Here is a 23,594-nt window from a genome sequence, read left to right as displayed (position 1 = left end):
AGACATTATTTATTTTTAAAATGTGCAATAATTGCATTTACCTCCCCCCGCCCTTCCAGGCCTTTGCTGGTACAGGCAGTCCTTAACTTAATGACCACAATTGAGCCCAACATTTCTGTTGCTAAGCGAGACATTTGTTAAGCAAATTTGGCCCCATTTTACAACCTTGCTTGCCACAGCTGTTAAGTGAATCACTGCAGTTGGTAAGTTAATAACATGGTTGTTAACTGAATCTGGCTTCCCCATTGACTTGGCTTGTTGGAAGGTCACAAAAAGAGATCGCATGACCTCAGGACACCGCAACCGTCATAAATACGAGTCAGTTGCCAAGCGTCTGAATTTTGATCACGTGACCCTGGGGATGCTGCAATGGTCGTTAAGTGGGAAAAACGATCATAGGTCGCTTGTTTCAGTGCCACTGTAACTTTGAATGGTCACTAAATGAAGTGTTGGAAGTCGAGGACTACCTGTATAGTCTGTGTGTGTGCGTGCGTGTGAGTGTGATAATATATGATTCTTCTTTGTTCTCTTCTTGGGGAGGGTTAAGGAAGCTCTCCCACCGTTTTCTTTGGAGCAGGACCAGTTGGAAGCTCTTCCTTCTCTGTCATTTTTTCGTACATTAGAATTCTGCAGCGAAGCAGGAAAACAAAAATGAATTCACAGAAGATACTCTTCATTTCCCCTGAGTTAATGTCTTTCCCTCTTCGAAACCTGGTTGTTACAACATTATTACAAAAGGAATAATATGGGGGGTGGGGGGGTGGGTGTTAAATAACTAGAATCAGAGAATCCTTGCTAACCTGTTCACCTTGGAGATCTATCCACAGATTCCTAACTTCTGCAGAGATTTGTTTTAAAACTTGCTCTACTTTTTTGCCAGTCCAAATGCTTAGCCTGGTAGAAATCAAGACAGCTTGATAGAATAAGAGTTAATAGAATAAGAGTTGGGACATTAGAGATCTTCTAGTAGTATAACTCCCTGTTCAAGCAGGAGTCCCTATACCAGTGAGGGCAAACCTTTTAGAGACTGAGTGCCCAAACTGCAACCCAAAACCCACTTATGCATCGTCGGGTGCCGGGTAGGCATGGCCCATTGGGTGATTGTGGCCCATTGGGTGGGCATGGCCCATTGGGTGGGCGTGGCCCATTGGGTGGGCATATCTGCGGTGGTAATGGCAGACTGGGTGGGACTAAAAAGTTCAATGAATCAATTCCAACTTTGCGAGATCTTTTTTTTTCCTGTGAGAAGTTGAAATTGATTGATTGATTGAACCTTTTTTTTTTTTGCACATGGCGATGGAGGCCTAAAGCGGAAAGGTTTTATAAAACCCAGCTGAAGGCCTAGAACTGGGGCGACGGCGCGCGTGCCCACAGAGAGGGCTCTGCTTGCCACCTGTGGCACGCATGCCATAGGTTCGCCACCACGGCCCGAGGGCTTTTTTTTGTCATAGAACGCCCAGAACGGAGTTCTGGCACTTTTTTTGGATGGAACCTTGTAGGGTAGGCAAGGAGGGTTGTATGACGTGTGTGAGTTCCGGCACTTTTTTTTTTTTTTTTTTTTTTTTTTACAAAAAAAGCACTGCACGGCCCTATACCATTTCAAACAAATGGATGTCCAATCTCTTCGTAAAAACCTTCAGTGATGTAGCACCCACAACTTCTGAAGGCAAGCTGTTCCACTGGTGAATTGTTCTCACTGTCAGGAAATTTCTCCTTAATTCTAAGTTGCTTCTTTCCTTGCTGATTTCCATCCATTGCTTCTTGTCCTGCCTTCAGGTGCTTTGGAAAATAGGTTGATAACTTATTTTTTGTGGCAGCCCCTCAAATATTGGAACACTTCTATCGTGTCACCCTTAGTCCTTCTTTTCACTAGACTGGTCATACCCAGTTTCTGCAACTGTTCTTTATATGTTTTAGCCTCCAGCCCCCTCATCATCTTTGTTGATCTTTGCACTCTTTCCAGAGTCCCAACATATTTTTTTATATTGTGGCAATCAAAAGTAGATGCAGTATTCCAAGTGTGGCCTTATGAAGGCATTATAAAGTGGTATTAACATTGCATGTGATCTTGATTCTATCCCTCTGTTAATGCAGCCTAAGGTTGTGTTAGCTTTTTTGGCAGCTGCAGCACACTGCTGGCTCATATTTAAGCAATTGTTCACTAGGACTCCAAGATCCCTCTCATAGTTACTGCTATTGAGCAAGGTACCATCTATTCTATACCTGTGCATTTGGTTTTTCCTGCCTAAGTGTAGAACTTTACTTTTCTCACCAGTGAATTTCATTTTGTTAGAGTAGGGCCCAGTATTCAAGTCTCTCAAGGTCCTTCTGAATCTTGAGCCTATCTTATGGGATGTTGGCTATTCCTACCACCTTGGTGTCATCTGCAAATTTGATGAGTTTCTCATCTAAATAGTTTATGTAGTCGGTCTAAAACAGAACATTGGGGTACCCCACTGCTTACTTCCCTCTATGTTGATGTAGGTTAATAAAGAAGAGGGAGTCAAGCTATTCTCCAAAGCGCCTGAAGGCAGGACAAGAAGCAACGGGTGGAAACTAATCAAGGAGAGAAGCAACCTAGAACTAAGGAGAAACTTCCTGACAGAACAGTTAACCAGTGGAACAACCTGCCTCCAGAAGCGGTGAATGCTCCAACACTGGAAGTTTTTAAGAAGAGACTGGACAGCCATTTGTCCGAAATGGTATAGGGTTTCCTGCCTGAGCAGGGGGTTGGACTAGATGACCTTCAAGATCCCTTCCAACTTTACTATTATTATTATTATTATTATTATTATTATTATTATTATTATTATTATTATTATTATTATTATTATTATTATTATTATTATTATTATTATTATTATTATTATTAGGTTCATTAAGGACTACACATTGAGTTCAGTTTGTCAGCCAGTTACGAATGCATCTGGTGGTGATGCTGTCTATCCCACATTTTTCTAACTTAGTAAGAAGTAGGCTTGCGGTCCACTTTGTCAAATTCCTTTCTGAAATCCAAGTATCCTATGTCCACAGCACTTCTCTGCTCCACCTATGTCATATTGTAAATCGCCCAAGTTATCTTATGATAAAATGAGTGGTTAATACATTTAATAAATAAATACTTACATTTTAAGGATAGCTGATCGCTTTCCCAGCATCACAGCGACAAAGTCATGGTAGTTGATGGTTTCTCGCATCCCTCCTGTGGCCTCAGTGATCATTTTTTTCAGTTCTAGGTGGGTCTTGGCTGCACCCAACTTTTCCAACATCCGCTTCAGAGCCATGATATCTTGAGGGAACAGGAGGAACAAGAATGAACCACAATAAAAAGAAAGATAAAAGGCATACAAAATGCACCAGCTTCTAAGAATATAGGATAGGGTAGGGTAGGATAGGATAGGATTAGGGGAGGATAGGGTAGGGGAGGATAGGTTAGGATAGGATTAGGGGAGGATAGGATAGGATAGGATTAGAGGAGAATAGGGGAGGGTAGGATAGGATAAGATTAGGGTAGGAAGATAGGGTAGAATAGGATAGGATTAGGGTAGGGTAGGATAAGATAGGATTAGGGTAGGGGAGGATAGGGGAGGATAGGATAGGATTAGGGGAAGATAGGATTAGGGGAGGATAGGGTAGGGGAGGATAGGATTAGGGGAGGATAGGATTAGGGGAGGATAGGATTAGGGGAGGATAGGGTAGGGTAGGATAGGATAGGATAGGATTAGGGGAGGATAGGTTAGAATAGGATTAGGGTAGGATAGGGTAGGATAGGATTAGGGTAGGGTAGGATAGGATTAGGGTAGGGTAGGATAGGATAGGGTAGGACAGGGTAGGATAGGATAGGATAGGACAGGATTAGATTAGGGTAGGATAGGATAGGATAGGATAGGATATGGTAGGGTAGGGTAGGGTAGGGAAGGGAAGGGTAGGTAGAGAAGAGAAGGGCAGGGCAGGGTAGGATAGGGCAGGGCAGGGCGGGGCGGGGCAACGAATGGAAACCGAGCAAAGAGAGAAGCAACCTAGAACTAAGGAGAAATTTCCTGACAGTCAGAACAATCAATCAGTGGAACAACCTGCCTCAAGAAGTTGTGAATGTTCCAACACTGGAAGTTCTTAAGAAGAGACTGGACAGCCATTTGTCTGTAATGGTATAGGGTTTCCTGCCTGAGCAGGGGGTTGGACTAGATGACCTCCAAGGTCCCTTCTGACTTTATTATTATTATTGTTATTGTTAGTATTAGTATCAGTATTACTATATTATTAGTATTATTATTATAGTTTGTAAGTGTTAATCTCTGACACTGTGTCTTCTGCTTTAAAAATGGCCTCTCTACAAATAGCTACACATAACTGGTATGTATAGCTATATTATTCCACTTCAGATAAATCTGTTAATCTCACCTTTTCTTCAGAAGTTAAAGAGGGTTTATAGGAGGTGCTCCTTTCATTTTAGCCCTCCAATAATGGCTCTGTGAAATTAGCTCCAAAATCATTCAATTTCCACAGGTGACAGACAGTGGATTTAAATCTGGGTCTCCCCAGTCTTAAACCAGCATTTTAAGCACTGCACTGCACTCATCCACAAATTTATGAACAATTAATATTTTCACATGGTATTTTTCTTTCTGGCCTTTCCATTTTTTTGCCTTGTTAATCTTAATAGTCTTAACTTCTGATTTGATTGGTTTTTTTACTGATTTTAATTCTTTGGTTTTTATTTTGTTACATTTGTATACTTGTCTTGCAGACTTTTGTAGTTTAAACAACTTGGCTTTTGAAAGCAAGATGTTTTGTTTCTTTAGGTTTTTTCTCTCTTGAATGATATTATTTTTAATTGCAGACCTCTCCATGTATATATATACAGTATATATAAATAAATGTGTATAATGTGTATAATATTGCTAGGAAAAAATTGCCATGGATACAAACATGGAAGATATTAGGAATCAAGCTTCACACGGAAGAAGCATTATTTTACTGTGGTATTTTATTAGTAATTGGAACAATCAATAAATCAGGATAATTGATGATTTCATTCTTTTAAATTTTTTAAATAAACTTTATTAGAAGTTTGAAAACACAATAAAAACTAACAAGAAGTAATATTTAAAATGAAAATAGAGGAAAAAAGAAAAAGAATAAAGACAAGAATGCAGTAATGAAAGAAAGGAAAAATTATAAAGAAACTAGCTGTGGCTCAGTCTGGTTAAATGGAAAAGAAAGAAAAGAGAAAGCGCACGTTTGTAATATGTAGTGTGTGTTGCTTTTACGTCCAACAGATGGCACTGTTTTTCAAAAAAAGCATGTTTTACCTGTCACAGGTGTGACATCTATATAATATAGGTATATAGAAACATGCACGTATTCGAATGCAACATTGTGTCAAAATTTCAAAGCAATTGGTGAAGAGCTTTCGGAGATTTAAGATTTTGAACAAACGAACATTTACATTTTTATTTATATATATAGAAGATGACTTTCAATTTTTTTTTTACAGCAGATAAGTATAAATATAAGAACCCATTCTTTTAAAATTGTAATAGAAATGGATTTGATCCATCATCCAACCCATATTTCCTGAATAAAGATTTGGATTAGAATACAGTTTCCTTTCTAATTGTACACTTCCAGATTTAGTAACAGAGGGCCTCATTCAAAAAGCAGACCAATATGCCTATTCATATGTATATTTTTTAATGAGTTTAGAAATGTTTACTTTGAAAGCACATATATTTGGCTATCCTTTAAATATTCTAAACTGAAGATGTGAGGACCGTTTTTACAAAACAGCAGATTGATGCAGAAATAATATCGAATGGAAATTGCAAAGATTGACCGGTTCGTTTTTACACTAAATTCTAAATCCATATTTTTATGGATGATGTGTCAATTTCATTTTTAAAACTGTGATTAATTTTAAATATGTTGGCTGAGAACTGGAGGAGTTGTTGGGAGTGTAGGAGGTAAAACAATCTTAGCATATTTCTGTGTGATTATTTATGGTCTGTACTATTCACAGAGCAGAAAGATTATGGATGCTTATAGAAAAATATTTCTGCGCCCATTCGTGGGAATCTCATCTATCAATAACACTTACCTATATCACCTTGTGCGTTGAGATCAAATTCCATGTACTTCTCTGCAAAAGAAAGCAGGTCAGCAGAACATTTTAAGTTTATCCAATCCACCATAAGTTCCAACAGCAACTGCTCAGATGGTATAGGGTTTCCTGCCTGAGCAGGGGGTTGGACTAGATCAGGGCTTTTCAACCTTTTCACCCATTGTACCACTTTTAGGATATGGCAATATCCGAGTACCACCAGTCGCCTAGCAAGGTGTCAAAAACTTGATGACCAAAAAAAAACCCAGAAAAAAGTGATAAAGTACAGGTAGTCCACGACTTAAAACAGTTCATTTAGTGACTGTTCGAAGTTACAATGGCACTGAAAAAAGTGCCCCCCAAGCCACAGCTGAGCAAGTCACCTGCCTGCCCACCCGGCGGCGCTCTTCCTCCTGTCTGAGGTTTTTATTGTTGTGAGCATTTCTGTTGAGGATTGGCAGCGGGGGTGAGGGTGGGGGGTGTTTGGTTTTTATTCCCCCCGTCTGCTGGGTGGTTGCAGCAGGTTTTGGTCACTTCACATGACCCTGGGACACTGTGACTAATAAATATGAATCAGTTGCCAAGCATCTGAATGTAAATCACAAGACCCTGGAGATGCTGCAACATTCCAGCTGATCGGTGCTTCTTCTGGGCTCAGCAGAAGCGCCAGGATCAGCACCGAGCTCCAGCTGGAGCCTGGCGCTGATCCTGGTGCTTCCACTGAACCCTGACAGCCCCAAAGAAGTGCCGATCAGCTGGAAAGCGACACTGATCCTGGCACTTCCGCTGAGCCCTGATAGCCCCGAAGAAGCGCCGATCAGTTGGAAAGCGGCACTGATCCTGTCACTTCCGCTGAGCCCTGACAGCCCTGCAGCTCCAGCCGTCTCTCGCTCAGGCTTGTGCGGTGCTGCCACCGGTTCAGCTCATTCCCCTCCCTCACTACCACTTTTCTAGGATGGTTGCATACCACCTGCCAGGTGCCAATGTACCACAGGTGGTACCCGTACCACTGGTTGAAAAGCCCTGGACTAGATGACCTCCAAGGTCCCTTCCAACTTTACTACTACTACTACTACTACTACTACTACTACTACTACTACTATTATTATTATTATTATTATGATTATTATTATTATTATTATTATTATTATTATTATTATTATTATTATTATTATTATTATCCTATGAAGCCGAGATCCAGTCCTCAGATTTAGTTGTATACCTGCACATAAATTTAGAGATTTTATCCTCATGCTAATTTGACTCTTCTGTGTTTGGATGCACAAGGAAGAGGGATCACAAATCAATGTAATCCTATCATCTATCTATCTATCTATCTATCTATCTATCTATCTATCTATCTATCTATCTATCTATCTATCTATCTATCTATCTTCCATCTCTATATCTCTATCAATCATCTAATATCTATCTATCTATCTATCTATCTATCTATCTATCTATCTATCTATCTATCTATCTATCTATCTATCTATCTATCTATCTATCTATCTATCTATGATTTAACTCCCCTTAATACCATAATACAGCAGCATGATATTGAATAAATGGAGCCTCAGCATAATATGAAGATGTAGGGTTAAAAGAAAGGAGTAGCCATAAAGGTTAAGGAAAGGGATCCATTGATATACCAAACAAAAAGGGGAACAACCCATATAATTGATTTGAGTGTTCCTGATTTACTTAAAGGCGCTTTTTAAAAATGCATCCAGATATGAATCATGCACTGTATACAGGTAGTCCTTGACTTATGACCACAATTGAATCCAAAATTTCTGTTGCTAAGTAAGACATTTGTTAGGGGGTCTTGCCCCATTTTATGACCTTTCTTGCCACACTGGTTAAGCCACGGGTAGGCAACCTGGGCTCTTTTATGACTGGTGGACTTCAACTCCCAGAATTCCTGAGCCAGCATGGCTCAGCTTGGAAACCTCTCCCTTTTCCCTAAGCATGGCTGGCTCAGGAATTCTGGGAATTGAAGTCCACCAGTCATAAAAGAGGTTTGCCTACCCCTGGGTTAAGCGAATCTCTGCAGTTTTGTTAAGATGGCGACATGGTTGTTAAGTGAATCTGGCTTTCCCATTGACTTTGCTTGTCAGAAGGTGGCAAAAAGTGAAAACGTGGCCCCAGGACACCGCAACGGTCATAAATACGAGTCCGTTGCCAAGTGTCTGAATTTTGACCATGTGACCAAGATCAAGGGTCGTAAGTGTGAAAAACGGTCATAAATCACTTTTTTTCAGTTCCGTTGTAACTTTGAACGGTCACCAAAAGAAAAGCTGTAAGTTGAGGACTACCTGTGCTTGTTGTTACTCAGTGTGCAAATCAGACAACTAAAGGTCCTTGGGATTATCCTCCTTCCCCCAAATCCCCCAAATGAAGAAAATAAAACCGTTCTCTCCTCACCTCCTAAATTAGGCTAATGAAGATTGAAAAAACTTTCAGGACATGGAGTGCTGATTGTTGGAGCGCAACAACTTCCATTCAAGTTGTTATTATGCAACACCTGGATTGGCTTGACATTCCTGTTATTTATTTATTTTTTAAATTTCAGCACCTGAGCTGCTTTATTTCAGGATCAGATGCCAGGAATTACTTCTGGGTTGAGGAGGAAAGGCTGGGGAGTTGGAGATGGGCCATTTCTCCCTTGAAATAAACGGTGTCCTCTTCTCCTAGTTCCTGAGCATCAGCTGCGCTGGCAGGTCCTTTAACGGGCAGCTTGGCTTGCCAGCTTTTCATCTCCCCCTCCGAAGGCCAGGCAAAGCCAGCAGGGCTGACTATGAATAAGATCCTGGTATTTTCCTCCTCTGTTTTGGCAGGGAAGCTACACTGGCCTGAAAATCATAGACCCCATAGGTTCCTCTTATTCTATCTCTAGAATGAGGATCGTGGAGCTGTTGTCCTTGTGTTGGAAGAAAAGTCTTCATCATGGTCCAGTCCAAGCCGGGAATAAACAACATGGCGACTGCTTTAGAAAGAAGGTTGCAGTTTATTGAAGAGGAGAGCCAGACAGAAAGACGGCTCTGGCAGGAAAGAGGAAAAAAAAGAGCTGAGCACATGTAGGGAGTGGGTTTTTATACCCTCTGGAGTTGCATCCTGTTGCTTCCTCTTCCTGTGGCATGAACTTTGACCTGAGTCTGAGTGTGCTTTTCTGGTATTCTGATGGTGATGGGTTAATCCTATTATGACCAAAGGTCATATCCTGCTTCCTTGGGGTTGGGGCTGATGACTCCTAGAGTTTGGATGGGGTATGTAGATTTTAGGTCTTTGTCTTCTTAATCTCCTAGCTCCCAGGATTTACATCTGCATCTCTATAGAGCTGGGGCTATTAAGAAAACTGGGCATGCTTTCCTGCCTCTGGGGGACTGACTTCCCACACTTGCATGAGAGAAGCTACGTTCTCCAAAAAGCCCGGTGATAATGGGCAGGAAAGGGAAGATTAGCAGAGAAAGGAAAAGATCCATGTTTGGCCCTGGTCTAATAATTGTCTGCTGCTACTGGGAACAGCAGGGGAGCTCTTTAGGAAGCAAGGAAGTAAGGGAAGGGGCAGTGGGGGAGAAATGGCCAGGGAAGGATCTACTTGGCAGACACTTGGCAGTGGAAGAAGGAAGCAGGCAAAGAAGGAGAACAATGAAGGCCGAGACTGGCATGGTTGGAGGTGGCAGCAGGCCATTCAGTACTGTTAAGGCTTGGGGGTCGCTAACCATAGATAAATGAAGTTTGGCCCCTCTTTCTAATCCTCTCATCATTTAAGACAGGGGCCTTCAAACTGGCTGAGGAATTCTGGGAGTTGAAGTCCACAAGTCACAAAAGGGCCAAGTCTGAAGACCCCTGCTTTAAGAAATTTGGAGTAGATCTGTTCTACTCTGTTAAACAGCAGTACCCCATTCCACCCTTTCCATTATTTCAAGTCCGTCACCAATGTCACTCACTTTTAAATAGCTCTAGTTTTTCAGCGAGGTCTTCATCCGTGTTGTATTTTGGGCTCTCCAAGAATTCCTGTAGAATGGGGTGGGGGGAGGTGGGAAGGAGTTTAGAGTGGGAAAAGCGAGGATTACATCCCAACAGCAAGTAAAGAGGCAGCTTGAGGGTGAGAATAGCATTCCGTATGTCCTAATGGAAAAATGGTGGCCCATCTTAAGACCCATCCAATATTTGAGGAGCCGCCACAAAGAGGAGAGGACCATCAACTTATTTTCCAAAGCACCTGAAGGCAGGACAAGAAATAATGGATGGAAACTAATCAAGGAGAGAAGCAACCTGGAATTAAGGAGACATTTCCTAAGTGAAGTCAATTAACCAGTGGAACAGCTTTGCTGTCAAACGTTGTGGGTGCTTCATCACTGGAGGTTTTTAAGAAGAGACTGGACAGCCACCTGTCTGAAATGGTATAGGTCAGGGGTAGGCAACCTTGGCTCTTCTATGACTCGTGGACTTCAACTCCCAGGAATTCTGGGAGTTGAAGTCCACGAGTCATAAAAGAGCCAAGGTTGCCTACCCCTGGTATAGGTTCTCCTGCTTGAGCAAGGGGTTAGACTAGAAGACCTCCAAGGTCCCTTCTAGCTCTATTCTGATTGATTGAACCTGTTAAGACCATTAAGACCCAATTCTATTCATACTTAGTTGGGAGTAATTTTGATTGAACTCTGAATAGTACTCTGATTCAGTGTTTCTCAGCGTTGGTAGCTTTAAGCTGGGTGGACTTCAACTCCCAGCATGCTGGCTGGAAGAATTCTGGGAATTGATGTCCACAAAGCTTAAAGCTGTGAAGACTGAGAAATGCTTGTGGGTTGCCTATATTTCTTAAGCAAGACCACCCTTTTTGCATTCTGAATGAAGCTGAATAAATACTGAGAAAAAATGGAACATGGCTGAGGGTAGTAGAATTGTAAAGTAGTTGTAATTGTAAGTAGATTTAAAACCTGATTGTTTTTCTGCTCCAAAATGGTGTGGATTCCTTTTACTCAGATTAAGGCTGAGTGATGGTCTCCCCATCAAAGTTTCCATTTAGATTTAAGCGTTTCATATGAAGAGGAGGGGTTCACCTTCCAAATTTTCAATGGTATCGGGTGTATATATTTTATTTTTAAATTTATTTTTAAGCAGAATGGGATCATTTTGACTACATTTTAACTAGGAAAGCTATGATTTGATTCAGTTGAAAATACAGCAAGGGCTTGGTTCTAATTTCATCCAGTTACTTTTCTTGATTTAATTGCAGCAAGATAGATTGGAAAGATTTCGGGGTTAAGGCTTAAATTTGATCCTGATTCCCATGAGAACCCCAATCCTTTGTGAGTACAGTAATTTAGGAATGGCAGATAGAAGCCTTTTCGGGTAGAACCTAGGCAGTAAAAAGAATTAATATTTAAGTCAAACTGGTCATTAAAAATCCTTTTGAAGTTTTGCGAGGCTTCAGAAAGAATGTAGATTGCCTAAAAATCGTCAGTCGCAATATGTCCAATTAAATCATTGTTGATATTCCAATGCAGCTAGCTGCATTGCCAGTGGCTGAAATTACTGACTGTGTTAAGAAAGGTTTTGCTGGTGTTTAAATGTATAGGGAAGGGTCATGAAATTCAATGGTGAAAAAAGTAAGGTTCTACATTTAGGCAAGAAAAACCAAATGTACAGGTATAGTATAGGGCAGTGATGGCGAACCTTTTAGAGATGGGAGTGCCCAAACTGCAACCCAAAACCCACTTATGCATCGTCGAGTGCCGGGTGGGCGTGGTCCATTGGCTGGGTGTGGCCCATTGGGTGGGCGTGGCTGCGATGGTAACGGCAGACTGGGTGGGACTAAAAGGTTCAATCAATCAATTCCAACTTTGTAAGATCTTTTTTTTTTCGTGGGAGAAGTTGAAATTGACTGATTGAACCTTTTTTTTTTTTTGCACATGGCGGCGGAGGCCTAAAGTGAAACGGTTTTATAAAACCCAGGTGAAGGCCTAGGACTGGGGCGATGGCGCACGTGCCCACAGAGAGGGCTCTGAGTGCCGCCTCTGGCACCCGTGCCATAGCTTCGCCACCACTGGTATAGGGGGTAGTAGTAGTAACGGTGAGAGGGACCTCTCACCGTTACTAGAGTCCTAGTGGACAATCACTTAAATATGAGCCAGCAGTGTGCTGCAGCTGCCAAAAAAGCCAACACAGTGCTGGGCTGCATTAACAGAGGGATAGAATCAAGTATTAATACCACTTTACAATGCCTTGGTAAGGCCACACTTGGAATATTGCATCCAGTTTTGGTCACTACGATGTAAAAAAGATGTTGAGACTCTAGAAAGAGTACAGAGAAGAGCAACAAAGATGATTAGGGGACTGGAGGCTAAAACATATAAGGAACGGTTGCTGGAATTGGGTATGTCTAGTTTAACAAAGAGAAGGACGAGGGGGGACATGATAGCAGTGTTCCAGTATCTCAGGGGCTGCCACAAAGAAGAGGGAGTCAAGCTATTTTCCAAGGTGCCTGAAGGCAGGACAAGAAGCAACGGGTGGAAACTAATCAAGGAGAGAAGCAACCTAGAACTAAGGAGAAACTTCCTGATAGTTAGAACAATTAACCAGTGGAACAACCTGCCTCCAGAAGCGGTGAAGGCTCCAACACTGGAAGTTTTTAAGAAGAGACTGGACAGCCATTTGTCTGAAATGGTATAAGGTTTCCTGCCTGAGCAGCGGGTTGGACTCGATGACCTTCAAGGTCCCTTCCAATTTTTTTTTATTATTATTATTATTATTATTATTATTATTATTATTATTATTATTATCTGGGGCAGGGGGGATATAGGACAACTCGCTGTGGCCAGCTCACCAGGGGACAAGAGTTACACTAATATTGAAGAAATGGTGGAATGAAATCGCTAAAGAAAGGATGCAAAAGGAAGGATAAAATGAGATGTGAATGACAAAGGTTAAAATATTTTTTTAATTACTTTAAATAATTAAATTGAATTGTTGAACTGTCTCAAGGTACGTTATTCCATGGTGAGTTATCCCGTAGCGAGTTGTCCCATTCTGGGGGCAGGAGGGTTCAAAAAAGTAAAGATGGTCAGTGTGATCATATAATGAAAGCCTTGGGGCCTGAATCACAGGATCACAGCTGCCATCTTAAATTTTTGACTCCTTTGAATATAAAATTGCATTATTACATACACTGAGATGTATCTTCCTCTACTGTATTTTAACTTTAATCTATCTATCTATCTATCTATCTATCTATCTATCTATCTATCTATCTATCTATCTATCTATCTATCTATCTATCTATCTATCTATCTATCTATCTATCTATCTATCTATCTATCTATCCATCCATCCATCCATCCATCCATCCATCCATCCATCCATCCATCCATCCATCCATCCATCCATCCATCCATCCATCCATCCAGTGAAGGCAGTACATTAGAAGTTCTGTCACTGTTGAAGGCAGCAAAGAATCTAATAAGGAAATCTCTCTGAAATGATGACCCAACCGCTCACGGGTTGTCTAGTATTGTAATCTAATTTAGCCAGTAGGGGGCAGCTAAACTATAGGGTTAGGTAGTATTTTGGACCAGACACAAACTAGAATTTCAACAGTGTTGGCTGTTTGCTTTCACAATATAGTTATGGTTTATATAACCACTTTGAGGTGAAGAAACCCAGCCTGCTTCTTAAAAATGTAACATATCTTCCAGAAAATTCAGGTGTACAGCAGGAGATTCAGCTGCCTCCCTTACAATCAGGAGGAGTTAACAGAGGCATAAAATCAAGATCATGTGACGTGTTAGTACCACTTTATAATGCCTTGGTAAGACCACACTTGAAATATTGCATCCATTTTTGGTCGCCACAACATAAAAAAGGTTGAGATTCTAGAAAGACTGCAGAGAAGAGCAACAAAGATGATTAGGAGACTGAAGATTAAAACATACTAAGAATGGTTGCAGGAAATGAGTATGTCTAGTTCAGGGGTAGGCAACATTGGCTCTTTTATGATTCGTGGACTTCAATTCCCAGAATTCCTGAGCCAGCCACGGGAGTTGAAGTCCACGAGTCATAAAAGAGCCAAGGTTGCCTATCCCTGGTCTAGTTTAATGAAAAAGAAGTTGTGGGTGCTCCAACACTGGAGGTTTTTAAGAAGAGATTAGACAAAATTTGGCTGAAATGGTGTAGGGCCTCCTGTTTGAGCAGGGGGTTGGACTAGAAGACCTTCAAGATCCCTTCCAACTCTGTTATTCTGAGTTTCATAGTTTTCCAGCTACCAAATGTTATTGCAAGGCAAGTTTTTGTGATCTACAACTCATTTCACCATGTGACATGGAGTGACTAGACGCATGTGGGATTGGAAGACGGAAAATAACCATCTTAGAAAAAAAGAAATTTCATCAGCACAACTTTGAGTGTGAACCTGCCATCAAAAGATTTCAAGTTGTCTCAAAAGATATTAACAAGTACAATGGGTCTTACCACTGTTCAACTGATAAGGAACTTGAAATGGTTTCACAGAGGGTTATCAGGCAAAAGGAGGACACATCCACCTTTTTGTCTTCTGTCCAATAGGCATAGACTTAAAATCAAATAATAGCTGGCTTTGGGGTGTCTTGGGATTATTTGGGGAGGGCTGTTTTCACAACAGTAGTCACTGAAATTTACATGTATTGCGGCCAGTGATGGGATTCAAATATGTGAACAACCGGTTCTTTATGTGGATGCTGCTTCCGGTTCTGCCGAAGTGGTGCGAACCGGCTGAATCCCACCACTGATTGCGGCTTGTAAATAATAATAATAATAATAATAATAATAATAATAATAATAATAATAATAATAATAATAATAATAATAATAATAAAGTTGGAAGAGACCTTGAAGGTCATCGAGTCCAACCCCCTGCTCATGCAGGAAACCCTATACCATTTCGGACAAATGGCTGTCCAGTTTCTTCTTAAAAACTTCCAGTGTTGGAGCATTCACCGCTTCTGGAGGCAGGTTGTTCCACTGGTTAATTGTTAATTGTTCTGTCAGGAAGTTTCTCCTTAGTTCTTAGTTCTAAGTTGCTTCTCTCCTTGATTAGTTTCCATCCGTTGCTTCTTGACCTGCCTTCAGGCGCTTTGGAGAATAGCTTGACTCCCTCTTCTTTGTGGCAGCCCCTGAGATACTGGAACACTGCTATCATGTCCCCCCTGGTCCTTCTCTTTGTTAAACTAGACATACCCAATTCCAGCAACCGTTCCTTATATGTTTTAGCCTCCAGTCCCCTAATCATCTTTGTTGCTCTTCTCTGTACTCTTTCTAGAGTCTCAGCATCTTTTTTACATCGTGGTGACCAAAACTGGATGCAGTATTCCAAGTGTGGCCTTACCAAGGCATTGTAAAGTGGTATTAATACTTCACGTGATCTTGATTCTATCCCTCTGTTAATGCAGCCTAGCACTGTGTTGGCTTTTTTGGCAGCTGCAGCACACGGCTGGCACATATTTAAGTGATTGTCCACTAGGACTCCGAGATCCCTCTCACAGTTACTACTATTGAGCAAGGTACCCCCTATACTATACCTGTACATTTGATTCCCCTTGCCCAAATGCAAAACCTTACTTTTTTCACCATTGAATTTCAGTTTGTTAGATAGTGCCCAGTGTTCAAGTCTGTCCAGATCCTCCTGTATCCTAAGCCTGTCTTCTGGAGTGTTGTCTATTCCTGCCAGCTTGGTGTCATCTGCAAATTTGATGAGTTCCTCATCTATCCCCTCGTCCAAATCGTTGATGAGGATGTTGAAGAGCACTGGTGAAAATGTCTGCTTATTTCTTTTTCTTGTCACTCAACAGACAAAACCGCTTAGATTTACATTATTTAATTTATTTAATTTATTGTTGACTCCAGCAATCACCTTCAATCCAGCCTCTTCACTGTAGATCACATATACCTTATACCTTTCTGTGGTGAGACCCTGTTTTATTGCTATCTTATATCCTTGAAAATAAAAACCTACTTATTTATTTTATGGAAAAATGTTGCAGTTGAAGAGGCAGTCTTTCTAATGCTGGAGAAAGGCATCTCACAGACACCTAGGCCTAAATACATCTTTTTTTGCAGGTTTTCGCTCTAATTGTTGTCACCCAAACAGTATGTCCATCTTTCCCTTCTAAGTCCTTCTGTGCAATTGTCCATATCCTCCTTTGCCTGTTCAGATATCTGATAGCTCTAGACCAGGGGTGTCAAACTGCTGGCCCGCGGCAAGATGCATCATAGCGAAACCGCGCCCACCCCATTGCCGGTGATGGGAAAAAAAGTCACAATACGTCGCGACACGTCACGTGACGTTGCGAGTTTGACACCCCTGCTCTAGTCTCATTTGTAGCTGCAAAACCAACTTTGTCCCAAAGATGATTTTTCAAAAGGCAACTGGATTTTCTTTGTTTTTCCTTGAAGACGTTTTGCTTCTCATCAGAGAAGCTTCAGTCAGAACTGAAGAAGCTTCTGGGATGAGAAGCGAAATGTCTTCAAGGAAAAAACAAAGAAAATCCAGTTGCCTTTTGAAAAATCACCTTTGGGACAACCAGGTCCTGGATGACTGAGAATCTCCACAGGCAAAACCAACTTGTTATTCGCCATCTTCTCCCAGTTTAAATCCTCCATCATTCTGACTTGTTGGGAAAGCTGTTGTCAGATTTCTCCTGATTCTCAGCTCCCGTGGACTGCTGTATCACAGCTCTTCTCCTACAATGTTCTTAACCTTACAGAAAATCTTCAGTCGTATTCATACTGTGAAATGGAATCGGGTAATGACACGATGGTTGATAAAGAGCTTTATATGCTGATCATTGTGGTTTGCGGAAATTGAGACTTTGGCAACAGAGTTTTTTGGCTGGTAATCTGTCATTTGAATCTCTCTGCTCATGTATTTACTAATGGGATTATTTCACCAGTAATTGAAATGCAACATGAGACCTAAGGATGACCTTCGTTTCCCCTACGTTTTAATCCAATGCTGCAACTTTTGACATAAGATAACCGGATGGAATCCACAGCCTCTGGTTTGCTGAAATGTAGAGAATAGGTGATCTCCAGATTATATGATGTGTGACTGTGTGCAAATAAACGAATATAAAACAGAGATGAGAATCTGTACCTGAGATTGCTGAAGCGATATAGCTATATGGTAAATATTCAGATATACAATAAATTGGAGTAAGTCAAATAGAGTGCTGACTGGCAAAAAGCTTTTGATACTGGTAGATGTAGGCAAAATCTAATTTTTGTTTATTGATTGGAACTTCTTAATTATCATCCTGTTTAGTGGATAAGAACAGTTCAGTACGTATCACCTGGATAAGACAGAGTGTTAAAAGATGGATGAAAATAATCTTAAATTTGTGGGGAAGAACTAATGTAATAAAAATGAATTTTGCATCAAGACTGATATGTATTTATTTGGGGATCAGAATCTGTTTGGACTGGGCCAAAGTCTTCCAGGGAGCTTGAGTGGCTGGGTGAGGGGATTAGAACCCAGGTCTTCTTACTCCTAGTTCAACACCTTCACCACTAGACCTTGGGCCAGTCTCCTGTCTCAGGCCAAGAATCACTTTCATGACTAAGGATAGACTTGAAGCCATTGTTAACCAAGGATATTCCTCAATTAACTTTGTTTCCTAGGTTCACATACAGGTAAGCATCTCTCACGAGGCTCAAAAACAGTGTTTCTCAACCTTGGCAACTTTAAGATGCGTGGACTTCAACTCCCAGAATTCCCTAGCCAGCAGGTCTGGCTGGGGAATTCTGGGAGTTGAAGTACACACCTCATAAAGTTGTCAGGGTTGAGAAACACTGCTCAAAAAACGATTGGTCGACAGTGTGTGGTGTTAACACAGCTTTGAGTCTTACCTTGTTGATGGAATCTAACAGTTCCTCCTGCTGGACCTTCAATGCCTTAAAGGCCTTTCCTCCTAAGGAAGGGAGAAAATATTAACAGCCATGCAAAGTTGTCTGCACGTCTCTCCCTTCCTTCCCACATGTTCCTCTGTACGTTATCCAGTATTTACAGTTCCTCTTTTAGTTGCAGTTTCTTGATGAGAAAGGAGATGAGATGTTCCTTTCCTTGGGTTTTGGTTTGCTGTAAATCTTGGGCAATCAAAGAGGAACTAAACCAGATATTCTGACTCTGTGTTTTTCTGTCGCTCTTCTCCACCCCCTCACCCCCCCCCATAGCAAGGAGGAAAAGCGAAAGCTGAAAAACAGCTACTGGTAGTCCTCAAAGTACGACCACAATTTAGCCCAAAATCTTTGTTGTTAAGGGAGACATTTGTTATGTGCGTTTTGCCACATTTTATGACATTTATAATAATAATAATAATAATAATAATAATAATAATAATAATAATAATGATGATGATGATGATGATGATGATGATGATGATGATGATGATAATAATAATAATAATAATAATAATAATAATAATAATAATAATAATAATAATAATAATAATGTAGTTGGAAGGGACCTTGGAGGTCATCTAGTCCAACCCCCTGCTCAGGCAGGAACCCTACACCATTTCAGACAAATGGCTGTCCAGCCTCTTCTTAAAAACTTCCAGTGTTGGAGCATTCACCGCTTCTGGAGGCAGGTTGTTCCACTGGTTAATTGTTCTAACTGTCAGGAAGTTTCTCCTTAGTTCTAGGTTGCTTCTCTCCTTGATTAGTTTCCATCCGTTGCTTCTTGTCCTGCCTTCAGGCGCTTTGGAGAATAGCTTGACACCCTCTTCTTTGTAGCAGCCCCTGAGATATTTGAACACTGCTATCATGTCCCCCCTCTCCCTTCTCTTCGTTAAACTAGACATACCCAACTCCAGCAACCACATACCCAATTCCAGCAACCTAGATGATTGTTATCACAGAAAGATAGAAGCCATGATGTCTCATTTGTGACTTTCAGCCAATTATTCCAATATCCGAAGGTCTCTTTTCTTTCAGCTTCTTCCCTATTTGAGGAACGTCCAGTTCAACAACAGTGCTGGAGATGAAATCTCCTTCTCAGAAAATGGGCTGGGATCTGCCCATTATGATCTTCTCAACTGGGTTCTCCTCCCCAATCTATCTTTTGTCCCCATGAAAGTTGGCCAAATAAATCTGGGGGCTCCCCCAGGACAGGATTTCACCATTAATTCCAGTGCAATTGTCTGGGCAACAAAGGTGAGCTGGAAGCTTATATAAATTCAGAGAAAAACTCATTCCCTTCCGGGGATACAAAACCTCCAGTCTATTGAATTTCTTGCCACAGTTGTTAAGTGAATCACCATAGTTCATAGTAACCCGGTTGTTAAGTGAATCTGGCTTCCCCATTGACTTTGCTTGTCAGAAGATCACAAAAGGGGATCACATGACACCCGGGACACAGCAACCGTCATAAATATGAACCGGTTGCCAAGCATCTGAATTTTGGTCACATGACCCTGGGGTTGCTGCAAAGGTTCCAACTGTGAAAAATAGTAATAAGTCACTTTATTCAGTGCCGTTGTAGCTTTGAATGATCGCTAAATGAACTGTTGTAAGTCAAGGATTACCGATAAAAGACTATGGCTACGGTGGAAATCGGACATTGCAAAGTTGGCCAGGGAAGGAAAGATGGGTATTCAGGTCTCGCAAAAAATAATGTGTCAGCTTAAAAGACTTTTTTTGTGTGGTAAGAATGGCAAACTTCCATATTCACAAGTAATTTGTGTTGTTTCGAAATATCTGCCCATAATAAGAAAGGAGGTAGTGGTGACCGGCATGGTCGTCGGTCCTTAGAGAAGCACCAACCGTGAGTGCTCACACTGCCTTCATTGTGAGGTTAGATTAACAGAATCTTGCCAGTCTGAAAGTACATCTCTTCCCCCTTTACCTTTATAATCCAAGAAACGAAGGAAGGTCTTCTTCTGAAATGGAATGGGACAACTCACCGCAGCCAATTCGGCACAGGACAATTTGCTGTGGAACAATTCAACTTAATCATTTAAAATAATTTTAAAAATTATTTTAACTTCCATCATTCACATTTAATTTTGTCCCTCCTTTTGCGTCCTTTCTTTAATTATTCCATTCCACCATTTCTTTTGTTCCATGATGAGTTGTCCCAGGGCAAGTTGTCCTATGACAAGTTGACTGCAGTGAGTTGGCTGTGGTGAGTTGTCCTAGACCCCTTTTGAAATGTTTGCCACACCCATGTTGCTTCTCTGGGCTCAGCTGCCTCTTATCTGATTGCTGCCTAGTCTGCACTTCTTCTTCTTCTTCTTCTTCTTCTTCTTCTTCTTCTTCTTCTTCTTCTTCTTCTTCTTCTTCTTCTTCTTCTTCTTCTTCTTCTTCTTCTTCTTCTTCTTCTTCTTCTTCTTCTTCTTCTTCTTCTTCTTCTTCTTCTTCTTCTTCTTCTTTCTCCCTCCCCTCTCTCATTCTCACAGATCATTACAATGATTGCCCAGGGAACCATTGAGGGCCTCCAGACCTTTAAATCAATTGGTGATCCTTAAAGGCAGAGTTAAGCAACCTAGTACAGCTACTCCTTGACTTACAACTATTTGTTTAGTGACCATTCAAACTCATGGCACTGAAAAAAGTGACTGTTTTTCACATTTACAACCGTTGCAGCATCTCCACAGTCACGTGATCAAAATTGGGATGCTAGGCAACTGATTCATATTTGTGACGTTTGGAGTGCCATAGGATCCCCTTTTGTGACCTTCTGTCAAGCAGAGTCAATGGGGAAGCCAGGTTCACTTAACAACCGTGTTACTAACTTAACATCTGCAGTGATTCACTTAACAACGGTGGCAAGAAAAGTCATAAAATGGTGCAAAACTTGCTGAGCAAGTGTCTCACGTAGCAACAGAAATTTTGGGCTCAACTATGGTCAAAAGTCAAGGACTACCGATACCTATCACTCTCCTTCCTTGAGCTGACATTTTGAAAAGCAAAATAAAAAACTTCCTTCCTTCCTTCCTTCCTTCCTTCCTTCCTTCCTTCCTTCCTTCCTTCCTTCCTTCCTTCCTTCCTTCCTTCCTTCCTTCTTTCCACTCCACTCCACTCCATTCCACCCCACCCCACCCCACCCCACCCCACTGAGGCCCTCTGCATGGACTTCTTCAAGGAAGGGTTATCTCATATCAAGACATCCTGAGCAAATTATGGAAGTGCTGACTTTGATGGTTCATAACTTGAATATGAATTTAAATGCTGACCAATGGATTATTTGTTTTATTTTTAGTTTAGCTCAATATAGTTTAAATTCAAAAGTATTTAAACTCAAGTTTGCATAATCTGCATGATGACCCGTGGATGCATGTGACATCGGCGGGGCCACTGCTGTTATTTTTCTTCCTTTTCACTGTGTCAGACCCATTTCAGAACATTGCCTGCTTTAAGGCAGAACATTCATTTTCAGCAATTGCCCCACTAAAATTTGGTGATACGTTCAAAGGAAACTTTGAGCCTCCAGAAGGAAACTTGGGAAAAAAAACACGACCTCTTTAGGGTGATGGCTTGGCCATCCACCCCATATAAACAATAAATGAGAGAAGGCAAAAGCTAGGAAGTCAGAAACAAGAGTTTTGCGCTAAGGCAGAAACAGAAATTACAGAGTCTCTAAGCTGCAGGTAACTACTGAAACTTGTAGGGTGTCCCTTTTGGACAATGCCAGACCTTATCATTTTGTACTTTCTGTGAGATATGATTAAACACATAATTAAAGAGCAACCCAATCAAGAGAGAATGAAATCTAAAAATAAGTCAATATGCGCAAAATTAAGTTTCATTCCTGTTCTTGACCCACCTTCTCCTTTTGATAGAGCATGTTTGCTGGCCTGCCACCCAACAGACAGTGCTGGAATACTTGATCCCCCTGATTGTAAGGCTTCCTGTTTCCAAGACTACACAAAAAAAGTCAAGTTGACAGCCGCAACAGTGTCATTGAAGTTCTGTCGACTGACAAGTTGACTTTTTTGACCACATCCTGCAGATCTCCCTGATTCCTGCTTTTCAAGCTGGGACTGTCGCTGTGCCTCGGTCGGGAGACTTCAAGCTGTAGATTGTTCTAACAGGATGTCACTGCCAACTTATCAGCTGAGTTCCCAGGAAAGATTCAAAGATTTATAATAAACCTGGAAGGGAGGTCTTCTAGTCAAACCCTCTGCTCAAGCAGGAGACCCTATACAATTTGAGATAAGGGGCTGTTCGGTCTCTTAAAAACATCCATTGATGGAGCACCCACAACTTCTGGAGGCAAGCCCTTCCACTAAATGATTGTTAGGAAATTTCTTCTTAGTTCTAGGTTGCTTCTCTCCACGATTAATTTTCACCCATTGTTTCTTGTCTTGCCCTCTGGTGCTTTGGAAAATAAGTTGACCCTCCCTCTTCTTTGTGGCAGCCCCTCAAATACGGGAACACTGCTACCATGTCACTCTTAGTCATTCTTTTCTCTAGAGTAGCCATACCCAAATCCTGCAATCGTTCTTCAACTTGTAAGCCCATGCTTGCAAAAATATCTGTTCATCAGATCAAGGAGTTGATAAGAACTCCAGCCCTTGCTCAGCTCAAGTTCTGCAAGCCATCTGGGAGCCCTCCTTAGCCTTTAAGGTATCCTGTTAGTCTCCTTTCACAACCCAAAGTTGTTTTCTCCCGTGGTTCTAACCTGGCAAAGCCTAGCCAAATTCTCTTTTTGCCCTGTTTACGGTGTCTTTCACTCCTTCCCTTTCCCCTTGGTCCCTCTGGTTCTCTGGCTGTTAATAATTTCCCAATGCTAGCCTCTTTCCCAACTCTTAAATTGCAAAAGACACTTTCCCAAACAACTGGTACCTTGTGGATTCATCGGCTCACTTGTGCCTTTGCCTTGTCTTCCAAAGGGTCCCCTGGATTCCCACACACGGCTCTGCTCAGCACCGCCACTCCGCTCCGCTGACCGTCCTCTTTGTATAGACAGCACGGTATACATGCATGTATGTGTGAAGTGGCCACTTCCTTTTTTCTGCTCAGAGAAACCACAGTTCATTGGCGCGCACCCGTTGCATGGGTAGAAGTAGGCATAATGTTTCGGGAAGCCTCGTGCTGCAGGGAACCCGTGGGTGGGGGCAGGCTGGAAATGACAGGCCCACCCTTTGTGCAGAAGGAGCAGGTGGAAACTCGAGGCAAGGCTGGGGTGAAGGAGGGCTGAGGGAGGGATTCGGGGGGGGGGACATTCCTAGCAGCTGCAAAGCTTAACAGATACCTTCAGATTTGCAGCATCGCAAGTTATTGTGCTGTTGAAATATGTATTAGCTCATTCTTACTCACTGTTTTGGTGTGGGGAGAACTGCACTGCATGTTTTAAAGTAAGAGTCAAGTCACTCACCCTACCCCCACATGGCCCATGGAGCCCTACTAAAACACGATGACAAATTGACGCGTTTTCAGCTGTTCTGAGTTTCACTCATTTTAAGGTGGGTTGGAATAGTTTTTTAAGTATGGGAATGGAAGCCTAAGGCGTCACCGC

At 41.6% G+C, this 23,594-nt stretch overlaps 1 protein-coding gene across 1 annotated transcript; it reads right to left on the bottom strand.

Moving 5' to 3' along the window:
- Positions 1–314: 314 nt before the first annotated feature.
- LOC107290884 (allograft inflammatory factor 1) lies at positions 315–23,081 on the bottom strand. The gene is made up of 6 exons (XM_015819822.2): positions 22,922–23,081; positions 17,984–18,045; positions 10,054–10,120; positions 6,098–6,139; positions 3,127–3,289; positions 315–627 (listed from the first exon to the last, which is right to left on the bottom strand). Exons 1-6 carry the CDS (start codon positions 23,055–23,057, stop codon positions 543–545), a joined length of 555 nt encoding a protein of 184 aa, XP_015675308.1. The 5' UTR covers positions 23,058–23,081; the 3' UTR covers positions 315–542.
- Between the last annotated feature and the right edge of the window lie 513 nt (positions 23,082–23,594).

Source organism: Protobothrops mucrosquamatus, unplaced genomic scaffold, assembly GCF_001527695.2.
Source record: "Protobothrops mucrosquamatus isolate PMUCROS unplaced genomic scaffold, P.Mucros_1.0 scaffold993, whole genome shotgun sequence".
NCBI lineage: Eukaryota > Metazoa > Chordata > Lepidosauria > Squamata > Viperidae > Protobothrops > Protobothrops mucrosquamatus.
The sequence above is the reverse complement of the archived record's forward strand: the minus strand, read 5'-3'. Positions and strand labels throughout refer to the sequence as shown.